This window comes from Caretta caretta, chromosome 3 (genome assembly GCF_965140235.1).
Source record: "Caretta caretta isolate rCarCar2 chromosome 3, rCarCar1.hap1, whole genome shotgun sequence".
In the NCBI taxonomy this organism is placed as follows: Eukaryota; Metazoa; Chordata; order Testudines; family Cheloniidae; genus Caretta; species Caretta caretta.
Genome location: NC_134208.1, coordinates 158,309,812 through 158,330,461, shown reverse-complemented (window position 1 = coordinate 158,330,461; position 20,650 = coordinate 158,309,812). Strand labels below are relative to the sequence as shown.

Genomic DNA, 20,650 nt, shown 5'->3' with positions numbered 1-20,650 from the left:
TCAGGATCTACTGGCAAGGACCCTTCTGTTTGTGCAGCATCCCATTGACTTCAATGAAATCTCATACTGGGTATATAGGTCCATGCTAGCAGATCCTCATGTAAGACTGGGGTAGCTAAGGATTCACTCACGTGAATAGGGTGGAAAATTAAGCCCTCTTTTTCTTCTTCGTATTTTCAGCTTTTGTTTTTTAACATTTTTGCATTATAACATTTAAAGTACACATTATTTACTTTAAATATAAAACTGTACAAATGCAATGCTTTGACTTTTCTCAAATAAAAAGAAAAATTAGAGCTGATAAAAATAGTCTGACAAATGCATTTTAGCTGTGAAATGATTAACCTGCACAGTTTGCACCCCCGAGTGGTAGAAACCTTGAAATGTAAAAAGTATTGAGCTTGTCCCTGTCTAGTTCTGCTTTAAAAAGGAGTTCAAAAAATAAAATGTTCCAATCTTTTCCATATTTCATGGAGATAATTTTCATGAACACTATTTTCTAAGGCAGAAAATGCAATCTGAGCACCATGAATATAAAAATTCCAAATCTGAATTATTACGCACTCAGACATACACTCCTATTTAAATTTTCATAACAAGCTGCGAGCTTGTGAAAAAATTTCAAAGGCATTTCCTTTCCTTCAAAGAGGAACTATCATACAGGAAAAGCATAGAGATGTATCAGACTAACACTCTAAGTCTCTTCACCTTTCTTTTTATTTTTGTACCTTGTGTTCTAGTTCTTAAAAGTATTTTGTGTTTAGATAATGGCTTGCCCACTCCCAGCCTATTTTCTATTCCCAACTGATCCTTGAGTGAAGTCGTTATAAATTATATTCGATTTGTAACATCACATTCAGTTGTATGGTAACAGAGTGTAATGCCAGAAATATGGTATTTGGACTTCAAAGCAGCAGGGGAAACAGCTGCCTGGAGAAGAATCCTTATCCACGTACAAATTCTGAAATTATGCAACCGGAGTGCAGAGAATTACTGTCTAGATTTAAATTGCTCTAAGTACAGATGTCCCCTTTTCCTTTTTGCTTCAGTGTGAACAAAATAGACTAATAAAAGGTCTTTCTAGTCCGGTACTGTCTCTCTCTCAAGAGGAAGCTGTAAAAGAACCCCACGTAGTGCAATAGCATTTCTTAGGGGAAATTTTCGTCCTGACCCCAAGTGATTAACATGGTGATTGACATAACTCTTGTCATTTTTATCCTAAGTCGTGTAGCACTGCAGGCACAACTGTAATAACAAATGTGAAATCCAGTCTAACTACAGTAATATATCCTAACATTGAGGTCCATATGTTAACCTATAGCAGTGAGTTCTTAAGGCTAACTTCAGTACTAAACTATAGTAGTGAAGAAGTCCTACACTGTATATAAATTTAATGTCCTTTAATCCATTCTAAGTGAAAAGTGGAAATCACACATTTTCTCCAAAATTTCATATTCCCTGGTGAGAATTAGAAAACTAATCCTAACTCTAAATGTGACCATTTAATTAAAATAAAGCCTGTTTAATCAGAATGAGTTTAGAGCTAAAAGTCTTTTAGAACTGGGGACACTGAGGAAAAACAATGGCACTTCCAAAATGTTAATGCTGGATTAATGTATTTTTATAAACTAGCTCAGAAAGGGACACTTCACACTTCCACTCAGTTCAGTTTTGCTACTAGGAATGGGGCTAGGTCAACAGTCTTTGCAACTATTGGCTCCCATTCACTCCCTTTCACTGAGGGTGACTAACAGTATTGCTTTTTGACCCACCTCCAGGAGAAGCAGGTATTCGTTCCTCTAGAAAACTCACGCTTTTTTTCAAGTTCCAGCTGAAAGTGGAAAAGTCAAAGGAAATGTTCTCCCATGTATAGCTTTAATCCTAAACCCCGACCTCCAAAAATTATTACCTTCTTTTAAAATAACTGAAGTTGGGATCCAAAACTAGCCCTTTTCCAGCCATTCTTTATTAGTAAGATAAATGCTGGCTGTTTGCCAAGTTCCCTTAGATCTGCCTCAGGCACTTCACTATCCGGCTTGTTCTTATTCGCCTAATAATTACCTTTTTGTTGTTTATTGCCTATTCTCACTATTTATGCTGTCAATACCAGGATTCTCAGAGTGTTCCATTACTGGTTAGAGAGCCTTTATTCTCTGCACATATAGTTTCCTCAGCTGATGACCAGATACTGCCAAAGTAGTTAATGTTCAATAGGGCTTTATGGTAATGTGCAATGTAAAAGTACCATCAGCTGCAAAACTGAGGTAAAACGAACATTCTGAGGTCAGAAATTATGCCCCAAACCCTAAGTAGCGCAATACCATTGTACACATCCTTTTTCTGCCTTACCACCATCTTCTCCACTTTTTCTCAAGGACCATTAACAGTTGCAAACATTTTCTGCTGCCTTAGGCCCATAAACTTTAGTTAAGAGTGATGATCATTTAGTTTAGAGTGATGATCATGCCCATTGTATTTATGATATATGCCTACAAGTTACACGAACAAATCCTTATTCAGGCCACAGCCCCTCAGAACTCATTCACTTCAGTGGGTGTGTAATTATTTTAAAAAAAAAAAAAAAAGTAGTTTTCACACAAGCAGCTCTGTTTCAGTGATGCCAGCAGACACAGCAGCCTGGCTAGAGAGAGTGGAAAATGGGAACTTCAGCATGGATGAAACCTGGGCCTAAACACAGTAGAACTGATATGGTTCCACTATACAAGGGGAGCATGCTGCGGAGAGACCAGGCAGGGGGCTCTGCATATGGCAATGAAACAGTGGAGTTAGGAGAAAGATTCACTGGCCATTCCATGCATGAGTCAAAACCAGGCACCACAGACGCTACTGTGTTCTGAGAACATAGTAGCAGTGCCAAAGCTGCTGTGTGGCCTTCGGCGGGGGAACCCATCTCTCTGGATTTCCACAGAGAACCAGAGTCCAAACCCTGTTAATTTGGACTGTGAGCAGGGGCTGTTGTTTCCCCCCATAATGTGTGCTGTATGAACAGCTCATGTGAGTGACTGCGCATAAATTAATGGCGGCTCGTGACTTTCTTGACAGGTGAGACTAATGACAAAATCGTTATTTCCACCTCTGCCCAATGTGTAATGTAATAGCTATTAAAAGCTTACCTTACCTATAGTGAAAAAGCAGCAAGTGGACTTGGGAGCTGGAGCCGCTGCTACGTGGGCTGGAGCAGGGGGTGGAGCATGAAGCAGGCCTGGGGCACAGCATTGGCTACTTGTGCACATGCATGAGCCCCACCAAAAGGGGGAGGGAGCTGGGGAGGTGCAGGGCACAGGCTCCATCCCCACCTACTCCCTACAGACCCTCAGCAGCCCAGCCTTAACTGCATCACCTCACCAAGCCGTGGTTACCACAGCAATGCCTTCAGAAAGTGACTCCTGGAGATGGTAAGTTGCTACAGTAAAAAGGCAGCTTCTTGTGGCACAATTAGCTATCCCAAGACTTGAGCCTCATGCAGCACTTTCTTCAAACTTTCTGGTGTTGTATTTCACTACTGGAGAGAGTGAGTCGTAACATTTAAATCAAATCACAAGTTGTTCTTAAAACTGCAAATGTTTTTCAATTACATAAAAAAATATGGAAAATGTATTTTGTAGTTTTTGGGAATTCTTGTTTAGGCTGAGCCTCACCTGTCTGGGCTGACGAACTGGCCTGGTATAAACTCAGGCGTCTCCAACGAGCTGCCTCTCCAGTATGTAATTGCACACATTCCACCTTGGACAGTACCACTTTATATCCATTTTCACTAGTTACGTTGCTGCTTGTATGAAAGATGGTAACATTTTGAATATATATTTAACACTAACCAAATTTTAATTTCTCTTTTATATGCAATCGCAGATATATTCATTCATTCATTCTCTCCCACTTGCTTACCATAGGCAGGTCTTTGAGGATCTGTATTCCATCTCCTGGACCCATGTGTGCTATGTGGTTAAAATTAGTTGGATTAGAAATTAATTTATTTCTCATTTCTGGATCTCGTAGCATCTCCCTGTAAGAGAAAATACTTAGTTTAGATATTTTATACACGAGAAAGATGGACATTAAAAAGATCAAATAAATATAGTTTCATTATTTGTTACTTTAAAATGGAAATTGGTAAATTAAATATTTGGCCATGTTAAACAGAAGGATAAGCCTTGCTGATCTATTCCAGTCCCCAGCCTGGGGAAAGGGGGCAGGAAGAAAGGAATGTTATTTTGCAGGCTAACAGCCCACATCCATGAGAATCAAAATAGTTACTGAGATTCAGAGACTGCACAACCAGTGTGAGCTGAGACAGTACTCAAGAAAAGATGCAGAATTGGGCTCATTGGTGACTTGGTGCTGCAAAGATGGAGGCAGAGATGACAGACAGAAGATAAAAGAAGAATTAGAAGAATACTGCACTACCTTTCACATTCTATGGTCAGATTTACTTTAAGAGCTCTCCAAAAATGGCACAGATGCATTCATTTCAGAATTCAAAATATTTTTTTTAATAAAAAGACAGAACCTCAAGCAACTTGGAAAAGATAAAGACAAGAACTGTGGCATTTTAGCATCACTGTACAACTGCTGTTCCTTTTCTTAGAGCCGAACAGGAAGCAAAGTGGAAGGTCAACCATGTTTTCCAGTGGAAAAATTGGTAGCGAACAAAAACATTTATTTCTTCAGATGTGTTTTAACACAGTTGCTGGCAATCTTTTGTGGGCAAAAGGAACTCAGGTAGCTGAAGTGGTCAGTGACATGAAAGTTAGGTTTAATGTGAACTCTAAAGATACTTCTGGACTATTTTGATTGACAGTCCTTTAAAGACATTTATATTTCATGTACATGTCTTGAAGCACCACCCTCCAGGTGACTTCTCTTGTGATTTAGAGCAAGCTTATGACAGTTTTGTAAGACTCATCAGTTAAGTAATACATTCTATAAAAAAGATGCCTTGGAATACTGTTGAGGATGAGATGGGTATTGCCCTAAACAATAAAAGGCAGAACCAGAGTCTGAAAGTAATTAATCCATATGCATAGCTAGCAATGTAATCTCCTTTTGTAAAATGTTTATTATAGATTTTTATATATACAGAATATGCGCACACACACACACACACACATATATATGTATATACAGTATGTGGGGGCATGCTTTCCAAATTACAGAAACTGTTTCACACAAATATTTTATTAAAAAGGAATCAAAGTACTGAAATATTCAGTGCATATTCATATCCAGACTAGTATTAATACAAATTATACATCAAGGATAAACACAATGGTGAAAAGACAAAATGTCTGCAAACAACTCTCTCTAACAAATGAAATACTACACTGACATCAGACAGACATTCCTTCAGGGCCTACAGGCATGTACAGAAGACAAGTACAGGTTGAATACCGACCTCCTCTGCTGCATTCTTTCCTCCTCTGGTACTCTGAATGAATAACGACGCTTATTGTTGATGTTTCGAACCATTTGCTTCCGGCTGTTATCTGATGTCTCAGGAACTACCAGTTCATCTCCCTCTAGAAACAACATCAAAAATATCCAACAGGTTGCTTACTTGGTAATTTAATAAACCATTTAGAACAAATAAATTTATTTAGCTTTTGTACCTAAATCATCTGACAGCTGCCCTGTAAGAGAGCATAAAAAGCTGGTGGGTGTTCAGAAGCCCAAATAGGAAAACAGGAAGGTCACAAATAAATTAAAAAATCCTCAGTGGTGTATCAAAATACATTGGCTCTCTGGACACTCCGTCAACTCTAGAGTCACACTGGAGGATTCACCCCAGAAGTCACATCCTCTCAGGAAAAAACAGAATGCAAGTTATGTCTGAGCAACCAGAAATACTATGAACAGAACAACAAAGCTTGTAAAAACGTAGTTTAATCAGTAACAGCCTGATTCTGCAACATTTACAACTGAACAGTCCCACTGCAGTCTCAACGCTAAATATAATCTCATTCTTCCCCCACAAACAGAATACACAGCATGTTTAACCCATGCATATATACGCATGCTGAATATTTGCTAATATTGATGAGGTTGCAATTAAATTTGTGTATTCTAGTGTGAGGGAGATCAATGTATCATGACTAGTGTGTTTCCTTAACAGTTGGAGGCAAAAGGAAGTTCCTTGTGAAAATATGGAGTTTGTCATTGCCAGTAGAAATCTGCTGTGTGGACAATAGGGTACAGTACAGAAAGGAGTATCCCATGGCTTCATATTTCCTTGCTTTAAGAGTTTGGGGGCAATAGAAACTGAAATCCTTTTAAAAGTAGTGTTTGTTTATGGAATAACACTAAACAAGTCAGTTTCACATCACCTTGTCCTTCCTTCATGTTCCCCATTTCTTGGTTGTTTCATGTACCAGCCTTTCCTCATATGCTAATTTTTAAAGTCTTTAGGACAGGAACTGCCTTTATTATACGTGTACCCTATCTAGCACAATGGGCCTTGATCGGGGACTTCTAGGTGCTACAGCAATGCAAATATTGATCAATAATTAAAATAACTGGGTAGAAATTTGCTTATTACCATAATCACTGGGTAAAGTCTCCTATTCAGACTACCCCAAAAATTTCTTTGTTTCAAACCCTCTTATACTGAATACCCTAAATGCATGGAGAAAATCTATTGTGTTACTCAATTTCAATGCCTTTCTCACCTCATTTTTTGGCAATTTCAGATAACCCCCATTTCCTACCAAGGATAAATAAAACTTCTTTGGATTTATGGGGTGTGTCAGATGATAACAGGCTCTTCTAATTTTCACAGCAGAGCTGCAACAAATACACTCCATTCTCAAAATACCTTTCTATAATTATTTCAGATAAGGCACTGTATAATGACAAAGAAAAGTCAGTGCCCTTGAAAATCTACAAAATATAGAATTTATTTTCTCCACACCAACAAAATCCACAAGGTTTCATCATACAACTTTTTAGCAAAGAAGGCTTGAACAGCTCAAAAATATTCAGAAGGCCAGAGAAAGGACCTCAGGCCTCACACGCTAACTTTCTTTAGCAGACTTTGCTTAAAATCACTAGAACATCATACTCCTGCCAAACATCTAGAAACTCAATGCAAACTGCTTCTTCATTCATATCTTGCTCCAAAGAGACTATTTCTTATGGAAACACTCAAACTGATATTTTTTGCCACAACTGTGGGAAAGGGGGAGATCCTCCCACCCCATGTACTGGTCATGCCTAGTCATGTCCTAGTAGAGACTCATAGGTTCATAGACTTTCAGGTCAGAAGGGACCATCATGATTATCTAGTCTGACCTCCTGCGCATTGCAGGCCACAGAACCTCACCCACCCACTCCTGTAATAGACCCATAACCTGTGGCTGAGTTACTGAAGTCCTCCAAGCATGATTTAAAGATTTCAAGTTAGAGAATCCGTCATTTACATTAGTTTAAACCTGCAAGTGACCCGTGATCCATGTTGCAGAGAAAGACGAAAACCTCCCAGGATCTCTGCCAATCTGACCTGGGAGAAAATTTCTTCCTGACCCCAAATATGGTGATCAGGTGGACCATGAGCATGTGGGTAAGACCCACCAGCCAGACCCCTGGGAAAGGATTCTCGGTAGTAACTCAGAACCCTGCCCATCTAGTGTCCCATCACTGGCTGTTAGAGATATTTGTTGCTACCAGTGGCAGATTGGCTACATGCCATTGTGGGCAGTCCCATCATACCATCCCCTCCATAAACTTATCAAGCTCAGTCTTGAAGCTAGTTAGGTTTTTTGCCCCCACTGCTTTCCTTGGAAGGCTGTTCCAGAACGTTATTCCTCTAATTGTGGAAACCTTCATCTAATTTCAAGCCCAGACTTGTTGATAGCCAGTTTATACCATTTGTTCTTGTGTCCACATTGGCGCTTACCTTAAATAACCCCTCTCCCTCCCTGGTATTTATCCCTCTGATGTATTTATAGAGAACAATTATATCTCTGCTCAGCCTTCTTTTGGTTATGCTAAACAAGCCAAGTTCTTTGAGTCTCCTCTCATAAGACAGGTTTTCCATTCCTTGGACCATCCTAGTAGCCCTTCTCTGCATCTAACCAGTTTGAATTCATCTTTCTTAAATGTGGGAGACCAGAATTGCACACAGTATTCCAGATGAGATCTCACCAGTGCTTTGTATAATGGTACTAACATGTCCCTGTCTCTACTGGAAATACTTTGCCTGATGCATCCTCAGTCTGCATTAGCCTTTTTCACAGCTGCATCACATTGATGGTTCATAGTCATCCTGTGATGAACCAATACACCCAGGTCTTTCTCCTCCTCTGTCACTTCCTTCTGATAAGTCCTAGCTTATAGTAAAAATTCTTGTTGTTAGTCCCTAAGTGCATGACCCATTACACTTTGCACTATTAAATTTCATCCCATTTTTATTACTCCAGTGTTCAAGGTCATTCAGATGTTCTTGTACGATATTTTGGTCCTCCTCAGTATTGGCAATACTTTGTGTTATCCACAAATTTTATTAGCATACACTCACTTTTTGTGCCAAAGGTCATAATAAAAATGTTAAATAAGATTGGTCCCAAAACCAATCCCTGAGGAACTGCACCAACCTCTCTCCAGCCTGACACTTCACCTTTCAGTATGACCTGTTGTAGTCTACCTTTTAACTAGTTCCTTTAGTCACATTTCAATTCTCATATTAATCCCCATCATCTCCAATTGAACTACTGATTTTTCCAGGTGGAACTGTATCAGATGCTTTACTGAAATTGAGGTAGATTAGATCGACTGCATTTCCTTTGTCTAAAAAAAAATCAGTTATGTCAAAGAAAGTGATCAGGTTTTTCTGGCACAGTCTGCCGTTTGTAAAACCATGTTGTACTTTATCTCAATTACCATTTACCTCTATGTCCTTAACTACTTTCTCTTTCAAAATGTGTTCCAAGTCTTTGCATACAATTGAGGTCAAGCTAACAGGCCTGTAGTTTCCTGCATCACCTTTTTTGCTTTATTAAACATAGGTACTATATTAGCAATTCTCCAGTCATAGGGTATGACCCCTGAGTTTACAGAGTTATTAAAAATCCTTGGTCTTGGGCTTGCAATTTCATGTGCCAGTCCCCTTAGTGTTCTTAGATAGAAATTATCCAGGCCCCCCGATTTAGTCCCCTTAAGATGTTTAGTTTGACTTCCACCTCGGATGTGCTCATTTCTACTTCCATATTCTTCTTCCCATTAGCTACCCTGCCACCACCCACAAGCTTTTCATTACCCTTATTAAAAACCGAGGCAAAGTATTTGTTTAGGTGTTGGGCCATGCCTATATTATCTTTAATCTGCACCCCATCCTCAGTACTTAGCAGTTCCACTTCTTTCCTTGTTTTTTTTTTTTTATATATATTGCTATAGAACCTTTTACTATTGGTTTTAATTTCCTTTGCAAGGTCCAACTCTATTTGGCTTTTGGCAGCTCTCACTTTATCCCTATACTTTCTGACCTCCAAGAGGTAGCTTTCCTTGTTGATTCCTCCCATCCTCCATTCTTGGTAGGCTTTCTGCTTTCTCTTAATAACCTGTTTGAGATGCTTGGTCTGCAATCCTTCCCTACGAATTTTTTCCCTTGCTTGGGATGCAGGCTTCAGATACTTTAAGTCAAAGTTGCAGAAGCTAACTCCAAGCCTCCTGCACCTTCAGATCCTTGAATTCTTCAGTCCAGTCCATTTGCATTAATTTTTTTAAAGTTTGCCCTTTGAAATTAAGAACCCTCGTTGCAGGTCTATTTTTGTTTATCCTTCCATTTAGTTTAAAGTGAATATGATCACTAAAATCAAGGCTGTTTCCTACAACCAACTCTTAGGCCTGGTCTACGCTGGGGGAGGGGGGATTGATCTAAGATACGCAATTTCAGCTACGAGAATAGTGTAGCTGAAGTCGACGTACTTAGATCTACTTACTGTGGCATCTTCATGGCAGTGAATCGACTGCTGCTGCTTCCCTGTCGACTCCGCTTGCGCCTCTTGTGGTGGTGAAGTACAAGAGTCGACGGGAGAGCGCTCCGGGATCGATTTATCACGTCTAGACTAGATGCGATAAATCAACCCCTGATAGATCGATTGCTATCCTACCTGGCCTTAGGGATTAGATCTTTAGCAATGTTAACCAAATAACAGGAACCTCACTTTCAAACAAGGCTAAAACTGCTTTTTGGGTTTTGAAAATATGGATCCTCCAGACATGTACCATGCATGAACTCATCCAACAGCAAATGCCCACTGTCATACTAGGTTTGGCATGTAACTTTGCATATAACTCCTTCTTTCCTTAAGGTTAATGGCTGGTTTCATAAAGCATGGTCTATACTAGTAATGAAAAAAATTACAAATCTTAAAGGAGATAAACTTGCAGAATACCTGTTGCTTGGCAGCCTTTTTTGGAAGATGCTGAGATGTGTAGAGGAGCAAAAAACCTGTTTCGCTCACTTTTCTATTGGGATAGTTTGGCTCCTGATCTAACTCCCAGCCCTCATTTAGATCTGCAAATTCTCTGTACATACTCCCACATATTGTTCCTCTCTACCACTTCTATCCCACTTAGAGTAATTTGCTTGTCAATAACTGGATCTCAATAGATACTTAACTCTCTCTAGAAAATTATATTCCTCTTAGTTTAACTTTTAGAGGCCACTGGTGGCTTTTTGGGTGTATAGTTATAAACTTACATACCATGGCAATCATTCTGTTTATTCCACCTCTTGTACATTTATATTTTTATACTCACAACAGTAAAATTATTTACTTAAAGTAGTTACTCTCTTTTCTCTCTATGGATCAATTTTATATATTTAACTGTAAAATCTGATGATGATACTACTATAACTATTGTTACTATTACTATTTATATAGCATTTGTCACATTCTATTAATTTTCCAATAAAAAGAAAATTAGAAAAAATCCTCACACACCAACAGTAGAAATACTTTAAAGTAAAATAACAAAAAAATGTGTCTGAAACTTATATTTTAGCTGATCATTTTTACTGAAGAGAGCAACACAGAAACATCTCATAGCAACGTGCAATAAAGCAGCATAAGAAATTGTCAATATTTCAAAGCCAACTCTTTGGCACACAAATGCAGATGGTCTTTGTCAGTATGTTATGAAGAATAGTACTGCACTGCTTTCTGACACTAATAGGTTCTGAGTCGCAGGGTACTGTTTTGGGGGAAGGGGTTGGATATGTGTAAACCTGATTTTAAACCAGAATTAGAGAGAACCTTATGGAAGCCTACATTTTCCCTATTGCATTTTTAGACACCATATTTTGGCAGGAACGGATTCTGGATTTTAACAGTTTTTTAGTTGCTCTAATCCTTTACTTTATCACCAAGAAATTAAAGACCATAACTAAGACGGTGGCATTGGGCTCTGAACACACCAAAATACAAGAATCAAATTTTGAAGTAAAACATAATCATGGATTTTCCAAATATTTAAGGTGACGAACCTGGGCTTTTGGTGGGCTCTATTTTCTAATCTCTTTAAAGTTAAGATTAAAAAAATCCTACTCTTCATTGCAAGTTTGAAAAGAGAAAAGGTTCAACGTAACTAAAGTAGGCTTTTATACCTCTCCAAATCATTGTGGTATCCCAGTTTGCTTCCAAGTTAATAAATACAGATGGGTTTGAGATATAATAATCCACAACTCAAATATCCAGGCCAGAGCAAGGTGCTATTTCAAAAGAAGCAATAGCAGTTGTAAAATCTGCTCTCTCTTACTTACCTGCCATCTTATTTTTGAAGTATATTAATCTAATTGTCTCCAGTCCTAAAAGGTTTAGTGATCCTTCTGTATTCAATGGTCGTACCTGAAACAATTGAAAACAAATACCTTCATAATAAATCGTATTTATATAGTGCCTCTCATCTTGAAAGATTCCAAAGAGCATTACAAACTGTATAAAACAAGCTTTACTAAGATACAGCCATCTCAGAGGTGCACAGGAGGGAGCCAATTGGTGCAGAGTATACAGCACAACAGTAGCATAAAAGCAATTTTGGCCAGTGGCACATGGGAATGCTCTAGGGTGACCAGCTGTCCCGATTTTGGGGTCTTTTTCTTATATAGGCTCAGATTACCCACCCCCATCCCGATTTTTCACACTTGCTGTCTGGTCACCCTAGAATTCTCTGCTCTTGTGAGGAATGACAGTGCATCTTTAATGATCACCCAATACAGAAACAATCCTGGTGTTTAAGGCTTCATCTAAGTAACTTGCCCACAGTAAATTGCATAAAACAATTTATTTAACTAAATGACAGAGGGCTAAATTCCCAGGATTCAAACATATGGTTCTGCAATGAGTCTATTTTTTTTCAGACCTTAAGCATAGAGAGCACTAAGACACACCTCTGTCAGGGCATTAGCATCTTGATGATGCTTTTGCAACTTGATGTTGTGCGGCAGTGTCACGTCACACAGATTTTTGCAGTTTCAAATTTCAAAAGATGAAAATCATTTCTCACTATATTTAGACTGTATATTCTATTGAAAAATAAAATCTTTCTATCAAATCACCATTTTTGAGTCTCCTACATACAGCAGCTCCCCTCTTGCTGAAAAGTGGCTTCATTTGTTACACTACCATTCTGTGTTTACCAGTAATCAAAGATAATAAATTTCACCTTGAAAAGCAGGAATGAAATTTTTTGGCCGTTTAAAACTGGAGTAACACATTGGTCAATCAAGCCCAAGGTGTGACAAACAGTTTTCAACTCTTGAACATCTGAGTGCTGAAAAATACAGTATTTAGTAATGAAGTGACAGTTTTCTCCCAGCAAAAAGATTTTCTTTGCTGTGTTATGCTGTATTTTTGCTATGAAAATATTTCCTCCTTATCACTGATGTAGGACCAGTGTTCCAAAAAGCATTTTAGCTCTAGTAGTATTTGTGCTGGTCCCACCAAAGCATTTCTAACCATAGCTGGTTATAACATCCTGAAATTCCAAGTGGGGCAAGACTTGTTCAGATCTTTTCAATCTGTAATATCTATTAGGTTATGGCAATAACACAGAAACGATCAGTTTCTATGACATTAATATTCTATAAAAAAAACCAACAAGTGCAAAAGACTTTCCTGGGTATTGATTCACCACTCATTTATCTGCAATGATGAAATCGTAGCCGAAGCAGACAGCACGTCAAGGTGCACGTTAGTCTTTCTATTAGCAGCTCCTTTCAGTTCAAGTATATTCTTTAATGATGTCCCAGCTGCTATCAACTTTTTAGACACATTTGTTAGGAGTATCATAGCCTGGCAAATTGGTTTGCTGCCCAAAGCTAGTTACCTTCTTGAGTGGAATAGTCTGAATCCATTCCATAGAGTTCACATCAAAGATATCGACCGCATTTTCACTGTATACTGAGAGGCATGGTGCATTGTAACCTAAGAGGGAAGGATTAAATACATTGTCATATGCATTTAGCCAACACAGTATTCATAGCACAGAATTTCTTAAGGATAGTTTAACTGCATTCATTGAAATATACTCCAAGTATTACTGATACTTCTGAGAACACTGGGCTAGCTTCCAATTCTGAAGAAGCAGAAGCCTTCTCTATAGTTAAGGATGCAACTGACTTTCTTCACAAAACTGTATTTTGGCAGCCCTATAACATGTGCTTGGAAAGTCTGATTGACCTCAAAACTGCCGAAAGATTTACTTTGAAGGCAAAGAAGAATGATTAATTTTCTTAAGACTCTGCAGAAACAAACTATTTTGAGCTATAAATCATAAAATATTATTCTGATTTGAAAAATTAATTTTTGTTTAATGTTTCTCTCTCTCTTTCTATGGTACCCTTAATTATTCATTACCTTGCTTTTAAGTGCTTAGGTTTTGTAAATGAAATGATGTGGTAGACAAGTACACAGTGATCTTGACTGGATTTTGAAGCCAAGCTGTTCATTTCTGGAACTCTATACTGAACAGCAATTGGAACCAGGAACTGAGAAGACAGTCCTCACATTTCCCCTGGTTTCAATTTTCATTTCCTATTTTCTAGATTTGAATAGAATTTAGTGCTAGTGAAATGTGCAAGATTGACAGCTCTAGAGAGTTAAGTCCTCCATTCATCCACAGATCAGATACAGCATGGAGGAAATAGCGTACTGCCTCTCTAATGTGCCTCAACTTTTAGTTCTGCTGGGACTAAATCTAACGGTGATCCATATCCAATAAGATTTGACCTTTCGGCTGAATTTACTAATGAAGGTTTCAATTTGTGATGATTGTGATCGTGGTTTCTGAGACTGGATGTACATTCATTAGGAATTGGAATTAGAACATCAACTTGCTTCACATAGGCAACCAAAAAGTCTTAAAAATGGTAACGATCAGGTTGGGTAGTCTTTGAACTAGGGGCCTATCAGTGAAACTCTAAATCCTTTGCATAGGCGGTCCACATTTCTCCTTGTTTTGACCCATTCATTTTCAAGGCCCTAAGACTGTAGCCACTATCCTTTTGAATGAGAAATAGCGAACAGGTTTCCCTTTGGATCCTATCAATGCTTCTCCTTCAAGAGCCAAAAAGGGCTACACTCAGGCAATGTGAAACCCTCCTTCTTTCCCGAAGGCTGCATATGCTGCTTTCGCAGCAAAGAAAGAATTTCAATTATATATTAAAAAAAACAACAACAACAAAATCCAATTGGAAATATAATACCAGGCTTATTAACTGGCAAATTTTGGGACTTCTGTATATTTTAAACTAATTTTAAAATGAATTCAGACAGTCTTTTAAAGGCATAAGAAAAGTCTGATAGGGTTTTGTGTTTTATTTTGTTTTTTTACTCTTGAAGACTGAAGGTCATGTCCTTGCAAAATGTGGAATAAATATTTAACAGAGTACTTCTTGGAATAAGAAATCTTGACATGTTTTGATAAGGAAGATGATTTTTTCTTAAATTCATGGCATATATGGTCAATACTGTCTGTTTGCCAGAATTTTTTTCTTTTCTTTTTTCTTTTTGGAAGGAGAAGGGGAAGAGCAGAGGAGTTGGGTGGGGAGAAAGAAGAGAAAATGGAGATGATGGAAGAAAGGAGTGAAAAGCACAACAGACAGGTATAAACCAAACCACCAGAACTGAATGGCCCTGACAGCTCCAGATGTTGACCAAAATTTTCACTTTTGGAGTTCTAAATTTAGACTCCTCAATAAAAGTGACATTTTTTTTAGAAACGCTGAATGCACGAAAATCCCATGAACCTCAGAAGGAGCAGACAGGTCTCAAACACTCTGAATATTAGGCCACTTATTTAGATGATTTTAGGTATTCAAGTTTGAAAATCCTGAGTCTCTACTGTTCTCTCATTAACAGCAGCATAAGTCAGATACACAAGTGTAAAACGAGGCCCTTTGACTAGATTTGGAGACCCAGGGAAAATTTGAGGTAATACATTCATGAAGTGCCCCCTGTGAGTGCACCTGGGGCACTGCACATGCAGTTCAAATACAAACAGTAGTAATTAATAATTATATACACACCCAGTTATATATATATATACACAGAGACACTTACAGCAAGAGGATGGTGTTGCAGGCCACATCAATTCCTGTTGTCTAGATCTTCGGCCCTGACAGTCAACATAAACCCCAACGCTGCTAAAACACAGCAGATATTCTTTATTTGAGATTTCGACTGCGCAGATGGCATCAGTTGGCTGTTGTGCAATAAATGATAGGGTGTGGTCATCTGGGTGGAGCAAACTGTATGGGTTCCCTTCTGCATGCAGGGGATATTTTAGGAATCCTGACTGGTAACCCACACAGAGCCGCTCACTGAAGACCGACATCCACTGGACATTTCCCAGGACTTGGATCTCCTTCATCTTTTTGTGACGCGTCTTGCTCTGATTCAGTTCATAACACAGGACTTGTCTTTTCATAGCCACACACAGGCAAGTAAGGGCTCCATGGCGTACCTGTCCAGAAACTATTGTCTGGCAGCCTTTTGTCTCTGCTAGCTTATAAAACTCAGTTTCTCTTCCATCCAGGGCTGCCATAGGGAAAAGCCGAACATGACGGTTTCGTCCTGAGATCACTGCAATGAGCTGTTCATTATGGATGAGCTCAATCTGATGAACTTTCTTATTGTCACCAACACGAATAATTTCTACAAAGCAAAAACCTGAAGTAAACCTATCTTAAAATGCATTCTGATTTAAAAAATTCTTTCAAAAAGGATTAATTTAAAGAAAACCCTTTACTGCTTTCTTAGGACATATAAACACTGTCTCAAAATTACAACACAAATAAAACCATTTTTCCACTTGTTTTTATATTAGAAATACTAGGTCCTGATTTTCTCCTTCCTCCGCTTGAGGACCTGAGTAGTGATCTCAGTCAAATATGCTGTTCTTCCTCCCAACAGCTATGCGAGGGAGGAGAAGTGGATTTTTCTTGCAAATCGATAAAAGCAAATTCCATGTGAAAACCATTAATTTAAAGAGTGCCTATAGTGTATCTGATGAAGTGCGTTCTAGCCCACAAAAGCTTATGCCCAAATAAATTTGTTAGTCTCTAAGGTGCCACAAGGACTCCTCGTTGTTTTTGCTTATAGTCAGAAAAGTGACTAAGTAAAAATTTACTCAACAAGAAGGTCTGCACCATTGTGGTAGGTTTACTTACTTTACAGAATTTACAGATTTTTATTTCTGTTATATCTGCAGAGACCATTCTGCTTAATGCAACAAATCTTGCAAATATAGCAAAGAAGCTACATTTCAGTTGCAGAATCTTTATTACCGGCAATGATGCCAGAGGCAGAAACAACATAGAACAGCTTGGTTATCAGCTCCCATGTGGAAGCTACACAGCTGGCAGTTATTAAAATCATCTTTGGAACTGTAAACTTAGAAAATTCGATCTAGAAGATACTGAAAGAGAACAAAGTTTAGAGTGTCATTTTTCTGACTACTCAAACTGAACATTAGTATAATTAATACAATTCATTATATCTTACCATCTTTGGTGACATGCACAACAAATAACCCTTCTTCATTGCCCAGAGCTATTCTTTCATGATCTAAGATAGTAAAAAAACAAAACAAAACAAAATTAAAAGAAAAACAAATAAAAAAGGTGAGGCATTTCTCTTTGGACACTGCTTCAAAAGAGGGACATAAAGCAGATACATGTTAATACATGAAGTTCTGTCACTTATAGAAAATCATAAAATTCTAGAAATGTAGGACTAGAAGGGACTTCAAAAAATAATCTAGTCCCTCCCCAAAAAATAATCTAGCACTGAGGCAGAACTAAGTATTATCTAGCATTACCCGACAGGTGTTGGTCTAACCTGTTTTTAAAAACCTCCAGTGTTGGAGATTCCACAACCTCCCTAGGTAATTTGTTCCAGTGCTTAACCACATGTACGATTAGGAAATTTTTCCTGATATCTAACCTACATGTCCCTTACTGCAATTTAAACCCATTGCTTCTTGTCCTATCCTCAGTGGATAAGGAAAACACCCTCCTCTTTATAACAACCTTTTACGTATTTGAAGACTGTGATCATGTCAGTCTGCTTTTCTCCAGACTAAACAAATTATTTTTTCAACCTTTCCTTGTAGGTCATGTTTTCTAGACCTTTAATAATTTTTGTTGTTCTCCTCTAGACTTTCTCTAATTTGTCCACATCTTTCTCAAAGTGTGGTTCCTAGAACTGGACACAGTACTCCAGTTGAGGCCTTATCAATGCTGAGTAGAGTGGAAGAATTACTTCTTGTGTCTTGCTTACAACATTCCTGCTAATACATTTTTTGCAACAGTTTTACACTGTTGACTCATATTTAATTTGTGATCCACTATAATCCCCAGATCTCCTTCCTAGGCAGTCATTTCCCATTTTGTATTTGTACAACTGATTATTCTTCTTAGGTGTAGTACTTTGCATTTGGCCTTATTGAATTTCATCGTATTCATTTCATACCATTTCTCTAGTTTGTCAAGATCATTTTGAATTCTAATCCTGTCTTCCAAAACCAAAACAATTATATGAAGACAAAATACATTGGTAGCCTCCCTTTTTATTTCTTTCATAAGAAAAAGCTGAAAGACACATCACAGCCTGTTTCTATTTCTCATGCTAGTAGAAATGTCACTATGTACCATTATACAGAACAACTTTTCAGTGCACTTAAGCACAGTACTGACTTTGCAGTAAACAAATAAAATATCAAATTTAAATAATCAAATTACAGATGCTGGGCATTAGCATGTAATAGATCCAGACTGTGTCTCTGTCCTAGGTTCTTACTTCAGAGGACAGGAGTGCTAATGGAAGCTGTATCTTCAGTCCTGAGATGATAAAGTGGTGAAGGAAGTTCTGTATTACTCACTCTGTAGTGCTACTTTTGGCTAGGTAAGGAGCTGTGGTCACACAATACAATGTAAATCATGCCCACTCCTTAGCCACAGGGATGTTAATTATGAAAGAGGGTAGGGAGGAATGCTCTTAAGGATTTCCCAGAAACACTGAACATCCTACCACACTTCCTCATAGTACCATCCATACTGCCATATGGCATAAAATACTCAACAAATGTGATTCAGTAGCCAATAGAGAGGGTTACTGACCTCATTCTGTGGGTAATTCTTCTATCCAAACAATATTTCACGCTGTTGTTTAACCCAAGATTACTTTTGTGCTGAATTGCATACATTAGGATCCAGAGTCTGAGCAGGCCTCCTGAAGGGCCAAATCCTAATGTTCTAACCCAGATTTCCTTAGTCCGCTTTACTCTGGCAAATTCCCATTTGTTTCATAGATTTCGCTGGAAATTTGCCTGAGTAAAAACTGAGTAAGGGAGTCTCAGGATTTAGCTTCAATTGCACAAATGGGATTTACAAGCACCGCTATTTTGAATGTGCAAATCCATTATTTGCACATGTGGCTTTTGGTCATGCAATTACTCATTTTGCATGTGCAAAACCAAGTTAATACATGTTGAGGGGCACAATTAATAATAAACATAATAAATGGGAATTAATTATTTGCAGCTAGAATCTAAAATTTTATTGACATTGCTGTTTAAGTAAAGTGTATGAACATCTATCTTGGAACAGTAGAAGTCATAGACAGAAGCTTTATTTTTCTTAGATTTTCAGAGGGTGGGAGGAAACAAAGGGACTGAATTGATCTCTCTTTTGTTTAGAGTGAGCCAATATTGCTAGCATTTATGTGTCAGAAATCTAGATGGTCACAGGTAGGATCTGAACTCAGCCCTTCACGGGAGAATGCAACCTTAACACAGCACCTTAGAGTTTTTGGCTCGCCTAATTTACAAACCAGCTTGCTCTACATTTTAAAAAAAGATCTAGATGCACATTTATGGCTCATCATAATTTCCTGCGACAGAGTTTTGTTGCACTGCCTAGGAAGAAAGGAGAGTACAGGAAGTGTTAACATTGTAAACTGTGTCCAGTAGCACCCAAGATGTGTTTATGGCAGATTATCAACTTCATACCTATGATTGCTGCTGACTGGGTTGTTTTGATGAGAGGGAGGGTGCTGTCATAAGCCTCTTTGGGAACATAGACTGATCGGTCTTTGAGCTTGTTCTTCTTCAAAATCCTGTGCAATTCATTCAGCACTCCTACCCATTTGCTCTTTTCATTCTCACTGTCTGCTAGAATCAGGATCGAACACTTATTACTGGATGCAGAGAGCTGGGAAGCTGTAACCTGAAAAAGTTTTAAATGGATATGCTTAAGAAACAAAGGAAAAGCATTAGTTATTGAAACACAAGTCCATGGCTATCAATATCCTTTTCATTAGATACTGACTTGAGTTGAATTCAATCAACTGAAAACCTGGGTTTCTGCGTCAGAAATCCATGCAAAAATAACCTAGTGAAGGTGACTGAACCAAGAAAATTTCATTTTAAGTGGATTTGTTGTTAGCGATATAATTCAGAGATTTCCACTCTAAATTATTTAGGGTATCTATGTCTTAAGACATTTTATAAACGAAAAACATGCTTAGCAAGTATTTCTGAAAGTCTATTCTGTACTTGGTACACACCTACAATTTTTGTTAACATTAATGTAATGGGAACGATGCATGAGCAACCCAGACCTGTGAAACTTTTCAAATAGCTAGACCACTTGATTACATGTAAAAGTGAAAAACCATCTCTGACTTGAAACTGCACTCAGTATCAAACTTAACCTTTTTAAGAATTTAACTTCTTTAATGCCAGTGGCTGTTAATCCAGCAGTCGAATTCTAAATTATACTAAAATATTCACTATTATTTGTTTGTTTTTTTCCTGCTTTGACATGCTTTCTATAAATGTTTCCCTGTAGAACAAATCCTATTAGTCACTCACAAGACTGAATTGAGAGAAAGTTCTGGAAGATCTGTTCTAAAAAGTATTTTATGATTCACTCTACCTAAATCACTAAAAAGTCAAGCGTGAGAATATCACTGACCCCATAGAAGTATGGAGTTGCTAGTTTACTGCTAGAGATTGTGACTTGAAGAGACATTGGAGAAGACAAGGAGACACTAATAAAAAGTGTGAGAGTAGAGATCTCAGATAAGCAAAGTATCTTGTATTTCTTTTTTATTTATTTTTGTTTGGGGTGGGA

General features: G+C 38.0%; 2 protein-coding genes across 8 annotated transcripts in view; one reads left to right on the top strand and one right to left on the bottom strand.

The window, feature by feature from the left end:
* Window positions 1–20,650, bottom strand: part of CDC42BPA (CDC42 binding protein kinase alpha) — a 327,653-nt gene that overhangs the window by 17,204 nt on the left and 289,799 nt on the right. For all 7 annotated transcript variants that reach the window (XM_048843358.2, XM_048843360.2, XM_048843359.2 and 4 more), the window contains 7 exons: window positions 19,525–19,741; window positions 17,019–17,081; window positions 15,576–16,169; window positions 13,342–13,439; window positions 11,777–11,861; window positions 5,414–5,537; window positions 3,907–4,024 (listed from right to left, as the gene is read on the bottom strand). In XM_048843358.2, the coding sequence (XP_048699315.1) occupies window positions 3,907–4,024; window positions 5,414–5,537; window positions 11,777–11,861; window positions 13,342–13,439; window positions 15,576–16,169; window positions 17,019–17,081; window positions 19,525–19,741 (1,299 nt within the window). The remainder of the gene's footprint in view (window positions 1–3,906; window positions 4,025–5,413; window positions 5,538–11,776; window positions 11,862–13,341; window positions 13,440–15,575; window positions 16,170–17,018; window positions 17,082–19,524; window positions 19,742–20,650) is intronic.
* Window positions 1–20,650, top strand: part of COQ8A (coenzyme Q8A) — a 144,469-nt gene that overhangs the window by 103,186 nt on the left and 20,633 nt on the right. The window lies entirely within an intron of this gene.